The sequence below is a fragment of the Pelobates fuscus genome, chromosome 4 (assembly GCF_036172605.1).
Source record: "Pelobates fuscus isolate aPelFus1 chromosome 4, aPelFus1.pri, whole genome shotgun sequence".
NCBI classification, from domain to species: Eukaryota; Metazoa; Chordata; class Amphibia; order Anura; family Pelobatidae; genus Pelobates; species Pelobates fuscus.
In genome coordinates this window covers 126,579,261-126,591,760 of record NC_086320.1, presented here as the reverse complement: position 1 = coordinate 126,591,760, position 12,500 = coordinate 126,579,261, and the positions used below count along the sequence as shown (strand labels likewise).

Sequence of the window (12,500 nt, the reverse complement as noted above, 5' to 3'; positions counted from 1 at the left end):
AGGGGGGTCTGCCTTGACGTTGGCAGGCGGGCGTTCCCTCCAATGGCCATTGGAGCAACTAAATGACCTCCATTTGTCTAAATATACATAGGGATTAAGGAGAAAGCGCAGGTAACATTTTTCTTTTCTTTGGTTTTTACTATATATTGGGGCTGATGTGTATTGTAGTCCTTGCTGCTTAAGCGCAGGACTTCTCTTTTTGTATTTGTATTTACATTGTATCACACAGCCTGGTTACAATGCTGCTGCCCATCCCATGTGTTCCCTATTAAGGGTTAATAAGTATAGGGGTGTATATAAAAAAAATACCCCTTTCTGTCTCATTGGAGATGTCTTTGCCAGAAGCTCAAGGAAGCAGGCTGAAGGGTCAGTGTTAGGACCCGCTTAGGGGGGTCTGCCTTGACGTTGGCAGGCGGGCATTCCCTCCAATGGCCATTGGAGCAACTAAATGACCTCCATTTGTCTAAATATACATAGGGATTAAGGAGAAAGCGCAGGTAACATTTTTCTTTTCTTTGGTTTTTACTATACATTTAGCATCACGCCAAAATCTAGCTAATTAAAATTGAATGGCATGATTAGATTAAAAAAAGTAAGTGACAAAACAAGACGTAACAGACGGGGGAAAGGTCATCCCAAACACCCAACGTGTTTACGGACATGCAGGTCCATAGACAGAGAGGATATAACCCTGCTCAAACAGGAACGGCCATAATGTCCTAATAGCACTAATGAACATTTCCACACCCATAAAGCACTTAAGATTTGTGTGTGAGGTGTATCCTATTTAAATGCACTTTTTCTCATAGAAATAAGCATTTTTATTATAATTTAACATCCACAGGCAGTCAATCATATAGGTAGTGAGGTTTGCTTCCGGTTTTCATTATCTCCCCTAAGCTACTTGAGCACGCCTGCATACCTCGTCTCAGACCTTAGAAAAAAACAGGAAGGCTTACAAAGGCGGGAGTCCATGAAAACGGAATGCATGTATTTGTTGGGGCTATATCTACTAAACAGTGGGGGGTTTTGTTGTTTGCAACCCACATACACAGACAGACAGACAGACACACACACACACACACTAGAACACAAGCTCATTAGAACAAGAAAGTCCCCACCAACTTAACGATTTGTTAGTCCATCAATTGTGTAAGTGCAGACTGCAGCTTGTGTTGTCACTTTATAGACACACATATACTCACATGCATGCATACTATATCACAATTCTAACTAAGGAAATAAAAGTGCTCTAAAGAAATAAATAATGTAAACAATCACATGACAAAAGAACACATTGCTATGCTTTTTATATAAACAAGGTGACATACCTGCGATATTGTTGTCTGGCAACCTCATCACCACAGAAAAAGCACACTGTAGCCATTAGCATACTATTGCTCTGACATAACATTTCCTCCCGCTCTGTAGCATTGCAGGTTATTGTAATAATCTTAAAAACAAGAGAAAAACAAACAAACCACAATTTTATTTACATGAAATAATACCTAGGAAATCATGTAATACCATTTGCCTGAACTAAAACACAGTAAAACGTGAAGAAAAAAAAGTGTAAAAACCTTTATCACAAACTTCACATAAAATGATATTTTCCAGGGATGTAAACATTTTAAAGATTTCATAAAAATATTTAAACCTCAATTTTATTTGAAATGGAACACAAACCTCCTGTGATCTCTCCATCAGAACAAATTTCTCTGGCTTTACACAAAAGTTTTTTGGATTAGCTGTAACATTTTTCTGAAAGTCTGAAAAGCACACTGCTTTCACGTAAGCCGCTCGGGAGCCTGTATTTTTCATAAGGAATTCTACATGGCTAACTCTGCCAGTAGAAACTCCATTCAGCGTCACCAAGTAGCTGTCAGATAGTTTCTTCACATCATCAAGAATCAGGGTACTTGTTCCTCCATAACCAGAGAGAGGTATCTAGAAAACACAAAATATATATTTATGATTAAGATTAGATGAAGAAGAGGGGGGAAACTCTCTCTCTTTCCCTCTCGACTCACTACTCCAAATGCCAATGTAATCCTCCTTGGTCAGAAACACTGATTATGAAGGCTTTGATAAACACCATAAATATATACGGGAAAATGTCTAATTACAAACTAAATATGGGAAAAACCCAAGCTATATCATACAATATAAACCTAACCCAAGAGGCCCTATTAAAACAAGCCTACACTTTTCAATGGCCATATGATGGATTAAAATATTTAGGAATCAATATCCCTAAACAAATAAGAAATATAGCGGGAACCAATTTTTCACGCCTAATTAAAGAATTAACTTTGAAATTAAAATCATGGAATGATACTTTTGTTTCCTGGATGGGCAGGGTAAATGTGATTAAATCATACATATTACCAACATGGTCTTATAATTTTAGAATGATTCCCCTGAAAGTGCCGATTAAATATATAAAACAATTCCAAACACTGGTGGACAAGTTTTTATGGCATAATAAAAGACCGCAAATATCGAGATATCATTTATACCAAAAGAAAATCCAGGGAGGCATGAACTACCCGGATATATTTAGATATCAACATGCGAACAGTTTGAACCATGTCCATCAACTTTTAATGATATCCCCCCCAAAAAAAATCAATAATGGTATAAAATAGAACAATACGTAATGAAACTAGATAATTTGGAGATTTCACTCTGTAAACTACCAGAAATGAACAAAATTTTGCTGAAAGCTAATTTATTGGTCTTGTCTAATATTATGGAAGATTGGTCTCAATTTAAGAAAAAGTTGCAAATTTTGGATAAATGCGCAATGATTTCTCTACTAGAAATTTTGGAATACAATAGTATAGATTTCCTGCTGCCAGTAAACCTTCAAGAAAAAAAAAAATCTAAGAATTCAAGATCTATATCTTAAAAATGATCTCAAGTCTTTTAGGCAACTTCAACAAGAGTATGGAAGTACAATGAATGAGAATTTTTCCATAATTAGAATCAAATATTATTTAAGTTCCAATTTGATCAGCAACCTGGAAAAAAAAAATATATAAATTTGACAAACTAATAAGCAACAACTCGAACAAAAGAATCGTAAGATCTTGGCACGATTTGTTAGACTTTAGCCTACCAACAATAAAATATAAAGCTCTAGAGGCGTGGGGAAAGGAAATGTCAATTCAAATAGATAAACAATGGTGGGATAGTTGGATTCAAATAGGAACGCTTACTCACTGCCTTTCACTACAGGAACTACATTTTAAAATGATATATAGGTGGCACTTCTATCCAGTGAAAGTACAGAAAGGTAACACTACTGCAAACCCAATATGCTGGAAATGTAATAAACCAGGGAATCCAATTCATATGTGGTGGTCTTGGAATAACATTAAGAGTACTTGGCAGAAAGTATTTGCTTTCATTTCAGAACTGACGGAAACAATTCAAATTTCACCAGAAACGGCCCTATTCCATTTAGGTTTGGACAATCTTGATTTTTCTAACAAAGACTTGATAATACAAATATTACTAGCAACGAAGATTGGAATAGCAAGGCAGTGGAAAAGTCAAGATGTAATACAATGGCCTAGGGTTATAAGTCAGATCTCTCACCAATGCTTAATGGAAAAGGGGTATTACTTAGCTAGACAGAAACAATTCCTATAGAACAGAATTTGGAATCAATGGCTAACTAAACAAAACCAGGGTAATATTTAAAGATTTCAGAAGTCAGGAAACTGGTTAAAAAGAGAAAGGAAAGGGAAAGGAAAGGGAAATGAAAGGGAAAGGGAAAGGGAAATGAAAGGGAAATTAAAAAAAATGGAAATTTGTACGATGCCCCGATCTGTATTCTACTTAGAGACTGTCTCCATGCCAAAAACATGCTTTTCATTTTATGTGTGTACCTTTGAGTACGGCTGTAGTACTAACAAGGATATGATCAATGGTAACATTCACTCGCCAACAGCTGTACTTATTGTTTGTCATTTTTACTTGATATATGCGCACTATTTGATACTTGTACCATACGAGGAAACTTTAATGCAAATATTGTCTGTATTTTTTTTCTTGTTTGTAAATAGAAAAAAAAAGAAAAAAAAAAAAAGAAACACTGCTTATGCAGTCAAAGGTCAAGCAGGAAACAAAGGTCTAGAGCAGTAGTTGAAAAAAACAGTCCTCGTGGCCAACCAACAGTCCAGGATTTCTGTATTTCCTTTTTTTATTCCAATGAAGATACGGACCTGGACTGTTGCTGTGTCATAAGGACTGGTCTGGCAAACACTGGTCTAGAGTATGTTCATGAATCCTCAATGTGCCGAACAGTTTGTAAAAAGTACTCTGAGATAGTTTGAGCCTTGTAATTGTGCGATGTTATTGGTCGGGCAAACTGTGCTTATATAAAAAGAAAAAAAAAAGGACATAAATATGGCAGCCTGCATGGAGCAGGGGTAAGCCAAGAGATGCAATGAAAAAAAGAAAAAGCAAAGGTTACAACAAAGCGCATATATTACATATAATAGTTTGATTTCAGCGAGAATATAGAAAATGGTGTACATTTTCCTTTAAGACATACAATGTGCACCTAGAATTTTCACCAAAGCAAGTTCATAAAAATCTCCAAATAAAGGATGTCATTAAATATTACAGCAGATTGTTTCTTATATGAACTTACAGTATAGAAAATAAAACGAGAACTGGTCTCAAACAAAGAACTGGTACCAGGACTCACAATGTTACCACTATAGATATCCAGGTCCTATGTGTAGCAAAAATCCAAAAAAAAAAAGGAAACCGTTATTAGATGGCAATGACATAGTAGTGCTACAAACAATTTATTATCTATTGTGGTAACATTGTGATTCTTGGTACCAGTTGTTTGTCTGAGACCAGTTCATTTTTTTTTTCTATATTTGTACTTTGGGGTTATGCCCTGGTTATCCCCTTAGCCCCCTTCTTAACGCAACAGGTGTAGCCCTGCACCTATTGTGCGTTTTTTTCTAAATATTGTACTTACAGTAAATTTGATGCCAGGAAGAGAGGATTTAATTCCAGATTGTTTAATTTCAAGCCTTGCTAGCATACAACCAACACATGTCGGAGAAAACATCAAGTGAATAGTGGCATCCTCTTTGGCACGGATAGTAAGTTCACGATTACTGGTCAACCGCTCCTCAGTTCCAAATATGTTCTGCAACTACAGAACCAAATTTATTTAACCAAAAAAACAAAACAAAAAAACCTTCTAAAACATGATGAAGTGATCAAGCAGTACAAATATAACAAAATATGTGGATGAATTACTTATGTGGGAAACATTTTTGTCAAAGCATGAATACATCCAAAATAGCTAGATATGTGAAGACGCTCTTTCTATGTCTGGTGATGTGCTTACGGCTTCTGCATAGCTGCTGAATCCCATGCAGTTGCCATTCAAAGTCTGAAAGCATCAGCTGGCCGCTGGCATAGAATGAATAGTACATTGTGCAAAGATATCTGCACATAATTGATATAAGCTAGCCTGGTAATCTAAAAGAAAAAAAAAATCTTAAAAGGCCAGCACTGGGACAGACTTCTCACTGCACTAAAGGAACACGAACACAATTTGAGCTAAATGAAGCGGTTTTGTTGTATAGATCATGAAACTGTGAAACCGCAGGGCATGAGCTATACACAAAACTGCTTCATTAAGCCAAAGTATTTTTAATCACTATATTGTACATTTAAGGGCACCCAGTGTATGTGCAGCATCAATACAATGCCTCTCTATTATAATGAATGACAGTCACCAGTATGTATTTAAACTGCAAAATGTTAAAGAGTACCATTGCTCACAAATTGCACTGGTCATCCTAGCAAGGCTGTTGGGACAGCAACTTTAACCCAGAATTACGTTAAAGTGCATTGGTACTTGTAAAGTGAAATTACCATTGTAAATTTTTACCATTAGAAATCTAGGCTTGAGATATCTGCAATAATGTATAAATAAAGCTAAAATGTGGTATAACAATTATACTAAAGGCTCGGTTTTGGTTTCTTTAACCCCTTAAGGACCAAACTTCTGGAATAAAAGGGAATCATGACATGTCACATGTCATATGTCCTTAAGGGGTTAAAGGATCACTATAGAGTCAGGAACACAAACATGTATTCCTGACCCTATAGTGCTAAACCTACCATTTAAGTGGCTTGGCCCTCCTATAAAAGTTTAAAACTCACCTTATTTCCAGCGCTGCGTGGGTCCGCCGGCACTGGCTCCGCCCCTTTTGTGACATCAAAATGGACGATTTTTAGCGAATCCAGTGCTTTCCCACAGGGAAAGCACTGGATTGGCTAAAATCAGCATGGGGCGGGGCCAAATGCTGTTTTGGACAATCTGGACCTCCTCCATGCACTGAATCAATGCATCTCTAAGAGTTAAATTCAGCGTCTCCATGCAGAATGTGGGGACGCTGAACGGCAGGGCTGCTTATTGTGCAGCCATGAGCCAGGATGCACCTCCAGTGGCCATCTAAGGAGTGGCCACTTGGAGGTGTCCCTAGGGGCAATGTAAACACTGCTCTCTCTCTAAAAAAGACAGTGTTTACATGAAAATGCCTGAAGGGAGCTATTATACTCACCAGAACAACTACATTAATCTGGTGACTATAGTGTCCCTTTAATGTAACACTTTGTCGCATTCATTTCTGCTGAAGTGCTTTATGTAGCGTTCCTTTAACATTTATTGATAAAGTACAATTGACCACTAAGTGCTATAGAGCAGGGGTGCCCAAAAGATAGATCCCTAGTTGATGTAGAACTACAGCTTCCATGGTGCTCTGCATGCCTTCATAATGCCTTTAGAATGACAAAGCATCATGGAAACAGAGGTTTTAAAACATCTGGGCATCTATCTTTTGGGCACAAAAAACGAAAAGCGCCTAAATCCTGTATGACAAAGCAGTACATTATTATTTACAAGGATTTATATTGACAAATCTACACTTTACCTACATTCATCACACTAACATAATATCTTTATGTACATTTCAACAAGTCAAATGTGTGTCCTCTGAAGTTCCTCTCAGATTACTGTTTGTTAAAGCTTCCCTTCCAAGTGAGTGTCCTTTAGCACCATATGCATCAAGTATCTTAGCGCCCTCACACTCCTTTCTCTTGGTACTGACTTTTGCAGCCCAGAATACATTTTATCTTCATCTACCTTTGAGTTGTTTTTTCTGTCATGCTATGATTGCTAACATTTTCATTCTCTAGAGATACAAATTACAAAGAGGATACCCACCTCCCCCCACCCCAAACAAAAAATCCAAACCCACAGATCTGTGTTCATATGGAGTTCTCTCATCTAGAAAGATAATGGAGAGCCGCTAGAATCACTAGAACACCAAGCAACAATAAGGATTTTCTTAACCTTCTATTATAATTGCAAAATTAAAGACCCAAACCTCAGCAAAAATGTACACAAACCTGAAAGCAGTCTTGGTCCTGTCCTCTGATTAGGAGTCGCAAATGTTGGCTAGAATTTGTAGATGTATTCCTTAGCATTAACTTTTGCTGACTAATTCAGAAAGAAGGAGGGGGGAGGAGAGGAAGAAGCCACAAAATTAAAAAGGTTTTCTTTTGACCATTTAACCATGTTCATAATGGCCAAGTTACTATTTGACATTAAACTGTGCCAACACCCAACATTAAACCTTAAACCCCTTAAGGACCAAACTTCTGGAATAAAAGGGAATCCTGAAATGTCACACATGTCATGTGTCCTTAAGAGGTTAAAAAATGACAGCAAATCCAAAAAGGTTTGGATTGAAATCAGCAGCTTAAGTTGAAGATACCAAGTAAGTTTCAGAGTACATCTCACACATTAAAGATCTTTCTTAAAGTCATATGTCACCTTCGGGAGTCTAGTGATGAGGGAGACCATGAATGAATCCTATAGTCATCCTATAGTCATTTGCAATGGCTGTTGGGATTGGACAGAAGGGCAGAGCTATGCCTTTTGTAACCTACAGGCTTTACCAGAAAACAAAATATTTCTTACAGATCATTTTTATTATATAAAATACAGAGAAGTGACAGTAACTTTTAAATGTTTTATTTTGTTGCTATGGGCTGACCATGTTGGAGTTCAATGAATAACTCCCTGTAAGTAAAGGCCATAACAATATATTTACATAAGTTGCCAATTTGCTTTTCTGAGTGCAACGTGAGAATGTTACAATGGCAGATACGGACCTCTGATTGTATGGCTCTCAACCACATTTGAACATAAGAACATTGCCAAACAAATGACAAAAGGAAAATACACTTGGCCACTTCAAAAAAATGTATCCACCATTCTTTTAGAAATTCATTTCTCCATAATGATGGTAAAATACTTACACTGATCTTCCAAGACCAACTCCACCCCAAGACACAAATTGCTTATTAGAGAGAATTGGGGGCACATCTGAAATATTAAGTAACGGTGGATTTACAGGATTCCTGTTCCCTTGGCTCTCTGTTTCTCCAACTACAGACACTTCATATTGGGGGCCTGAAGGCTGCACCATAATTTTCAAGACACTTAGAAGAAAAAAAGAAAGAAGGCACAAATAAAAATAAAGGTTATCGAAATTCCCAAAAAAGGTAGTAAAGTGAAGTTTAGTCATAAGAATTGCTGATAATCATGAAAATACGGTTTAATCACATCAAATCTAATCAAAATAATCTGTAAAACTTAAATGTATACCTTTTCTGAAGTTTTGAATACTGTGGAGAGAATGTAACAGCAACTATTTGTTCTTCCCCAGGTACAAGGAACAAGTCTTCAGGATTTACACTGAAACAGCTGTCAGGATTGGAGGACTGAGAAAAAGAACAGAAAATTCAACTAGAATTCTGGCAACTTCTTTAACAGAGGAATGATTACTAACGCTGAAGGCTTTTTTAATTCTGAGAACAATTATGATATTCTGCACATAGATCTTCAAGAAGCAACTCAACAAGTAAAATAAGTAGGGTTTTGGGAGATTGGTATATACAACACATGAATTAGAGTAAATAAACACATTATGAACAATGTTAATATTAAACTAAAGAATATAAATGAACAAAGAATGCTCATGTAAAATGTAGCTATCAATGAGTTCAATGGATTTTCTAAAACAATCCCTGCTGTGTTTACAAGATAGAGTACCTTTATGTGCAAATGAACAGCAATATTCCCAGCATTCTTCAGTGGTAGAAGCTGTTTTGCATATGATCCCACATTACATAGTAAATGAATGAACTGAAAGACAGGAGTAAATAAATAATGTAATTTGATACACATACACACATACATACACACATAAACACATCTAGAAATACCTGCAAATCTTTGGGTGCATGAATCCTTGCACATCCTGCTCTTGCACGCAATGGGACACTTTTTAATACACAAGCAGGTCCAGGACTGTCCACTTCTACATCAACCCTTGCCACATACTCTTCTGCTGGGCCCAGAGTACCTGTTATTTGGGTTGGTGGATTAGAGAGAGAGAAAAAAACATTAGCATTGCAATTCAGTAAAAAATACAAAAAAAATACATTTGAGATATTAAACCATTAAACTGTCAAGACAAGTTCATTACATATCATGAAAAAGAAAGTGAATATCAACATTTTTTATAAATAAAAAATAAAATAGAACAATACCTGTAGTACTGTATGATTGTGGGGCATGAAACACAATCCATGTTAAAATACATTCTGGTTCCTGAAAAGAAACAAGGCAATATTTCACAAAATTACTCTTTCCTTTTTCATGATGCAAAGTAGAAAAGCAGTAACCCATGTGTACCACCATGGCTACACTAGGATAAATATACCCATGGGTCTCAAATCAACATTAACCAATTACTTCCGGTGTAATGTATCCAAGAAGAATTACATCATAGTTATACTGATAAAAAATACTTTCAGAACATGTGAGAGCGTCACTGGAAGTGACGTATCACACATGTCCTCAAATGGTCAGATTTAAAAACAAACAAAAAAAAAACAGTACAATAAAATAAATACAGTATATAAAAAAAATACAGTATATTAAAATAGAACAGAATAATGACCAGAGTCCACAGTAATTATATCTTTCATTGGGCTGCTGTCCTCTGATGTTTTTGTCACCCGGAAGTGACGCACCGCGGCTACCACAGATGCTGGGGCTTGTTGGGGTTCTTAAAATAAGTATAAACGATGATGTCATTATTCTTGGATAAATTAAACCGGAATTAGTGAAGCCAATTAAAACCTGTAGCAACACCTGAAATAATCTATGTATAATTACCTATTCTATATAAACCAAACCCCGCTTCTGATGAAACCCTAAGGTGAAATGCGTTAAGTGTATTTCATTTGGACTTTTATATATTTTTAGTTTATTTGTTGCTTTCTAGCTATAATAAAGTTAACCCTTTGAAATTTAATTTGGGACTTTACATTTTATCATCTATTGGCTTCCTGTTCCTACAAATCCCAGGTGGGGATTATACCACAAGCGCTCTCAACACCAGAGCAGGTTTACGCTCTGGTAAATGCAAGAAGGATACCTACCGTTATTTTATTCTAAGACTATTTATTACAATATTACACAATCGGATATCTCCACATTCATGTACCAACTGGAACAATATCATTGCTGCTGAATTATATCCTTAGATTATACCGTCTTCACTAAAAACAGCAGAGCTCTGACTAACTCTGAAAGGGGTGAGTTTATTACTATTGTAGTTTACTATTTTAACAGACTTCACTATTTTGTATATATTTTTTTTTTTAGGTACCTGATACAACAAAAAGCAAAACGTGTACATGTATATTAGTGTGATAACATTGATTAATTTTAGGCTCAATCTTTTTTCCGTTTGTTTAACTTGGAGTTGTTTGCTTTCACAAAATAGATTTTGGTAGAATTTGCGGAGCTGCTCAATATGGACTCTTGTCAGCATCGGTGCTAGGCTACATCCCAAGTATTTTGCTTTATGTGACTATTTTTGTATAACAGAAATGTAAAAGCTTTATGAAAATTTTCTTAATTGCGTTGGTATTTCAATGACATCCCAGCACAGTCAACGAACAGCACAAAGGGCTTCGGCCATTGCCAACAGCAGTTGGAAAACGCTTCTTCTCATACATTGTGAAATTTGATCCATGCAGTCTCCTCACTAGACCTCACATGGGTAAAAGCAAGGCAGTGAAGCAGCGCCTGCTGCAGAGAGCTTCAGATAAGTATTACTTCCTTCAGCTGCACATCAAGCAGGGATGTTGCTTTCAGGGGTCTTTTGCTAATTTTTACAAAGCCTCTTTATTGGGATTTTGTAACACGGCTATAGTAGCGGGAATTAGATAACCCTAGAAAGCATCTTCCAGATCTCCTCCTAATATATGTCACTTCAAACAGCCCTCACCCACTACCAAAGGGGCCCAAGAAGGAAGTAATATGGTTTTATAACCTTCATATATAATAAAAAAAATAAAAAAACCTTTCAATAATACCCTTAGGGGAAACCTTTCTACGTGCATGTTTGTTCAAATCAGAAGGACTTAAATGCTACAGCCAAGGAAACCTATTTAGGAAAGCAAAGCAAAACATGTGAGGGTTTTTTTTCCACGGTTAAAACTACTATAGCATCACTTCTATAGAAGTTCAAATAATATTTCACAGCCAGCTGTGGAATGGAGTTTTAAAATAAATATGAAAACCTACCAAGTGAGGAACAAAAAATAAATAATGTGTGCCAATACTGCTTCCAAAGCAACTAAACTCTGATGGGCGAGAAGTTCAACATTTCCTTAATTTACCATGAATGCAATGCTTTCCTCAAACATGATGAAGATTTCCTGCAAGTTGCCTAAACGTATTACCATCAACCTAACCCTGGTCAGTACATAACAGAGTTTCAGTCTTTTTAATTTAAAGTACCAAAACAACAACTGCAGTCTCACTGATCGGTTCTCTGCCTTTATCTGTGGATAAAGCCTTAACTACCGATCTTTTCTGTGGTAGTCTGACCAGGGCCGGATTGGGAAAAGAATTCGGCCCGGGCATGTTTTAATCACAGCGGCCCACTGAGAAGGGGACATGGGTACACTGGGGGGGGGGGGGGGGGGGGTGTTTTGTCATCACCAACGGCAACCACACGCCCTCTCTAAGTGAGCATGTTGGTTCAATGCTCTTCCAGGGCAGACCGTGCGCAGAGCTCTGCTGAAGAGCTCTAGCATGAGAAAATGGCCCTGTTATTTGTTGTACGCAGCGCAAGCATTTTTATTAACATGCTTGCGCTGTGTTTGCTTGTAACTTGTCTCTGGTGTCTCCATAAGTGGGATACCGAAGACAAAAGGGTCAGGAAAGAGTTTTGTGTATGTGTTTGGAGCCTGCTTGTGGGATTGCATGTGTGTAGAGTGAGACGATTGTGGTGTGATGTGTTGTGTTTGTGGAGTAATGTGAGGCTAGGGGCTGTAAGCAGTGAGAAAGCGTGTATAGGTAACAG

General features: G+C 37.0%; 1 protein-coding gene across 5 annotated transcripts in view; it reads right to left on the bottom strand.

The window, feature by feature from the left end:
- CEP192 (centrosomal protein 192) overlaps nt 1-12,500 on the bottom strand; it is a 109,957-nt gene that overhangs the window by 27,489 nt on the left and 69,968 nt on the right. For all 5 annotated transcript variants that reach the window (XM_063451603.1, XM_063451600.1, XM_063451602.1 and 2 more), the window contains 9 exons: nt 9,667-9,727; nt 9,340-9,479; nt 9,167-9,259; nt 8,720-8,835; nt 8,371-8,553; nt 7,456-7,546; nt 5,006-5,185; nt 1,687-1,947; nt 1,332-1,453 (listed from right to left, as the gene is read on the bottom strand). In XM_063451603.1, the coding sequence (XP_063307673.1) occupies nt 1,332-1,453; nt 1,687-1,947; nt 5,006-5,185; nt 7,456-7,546; nt 8,371-8,553; nt 8,720-8,835; nt 9,167-9,259; nt 9,340-9,479; nt 9,667-9,727 (1,247 nt within the window). The remainder of the gene's footprint in view (nt 1-1,331; nt 1,454-1,686; nt 1,948-5,005; nt 5,186-7,455; nt 7,547-8,370; nt 8,554-8,719; nt 8,836-9,166; nt 9,260-9,339; nt 9,480-9,666; nt 9,728-12,500) is intronic.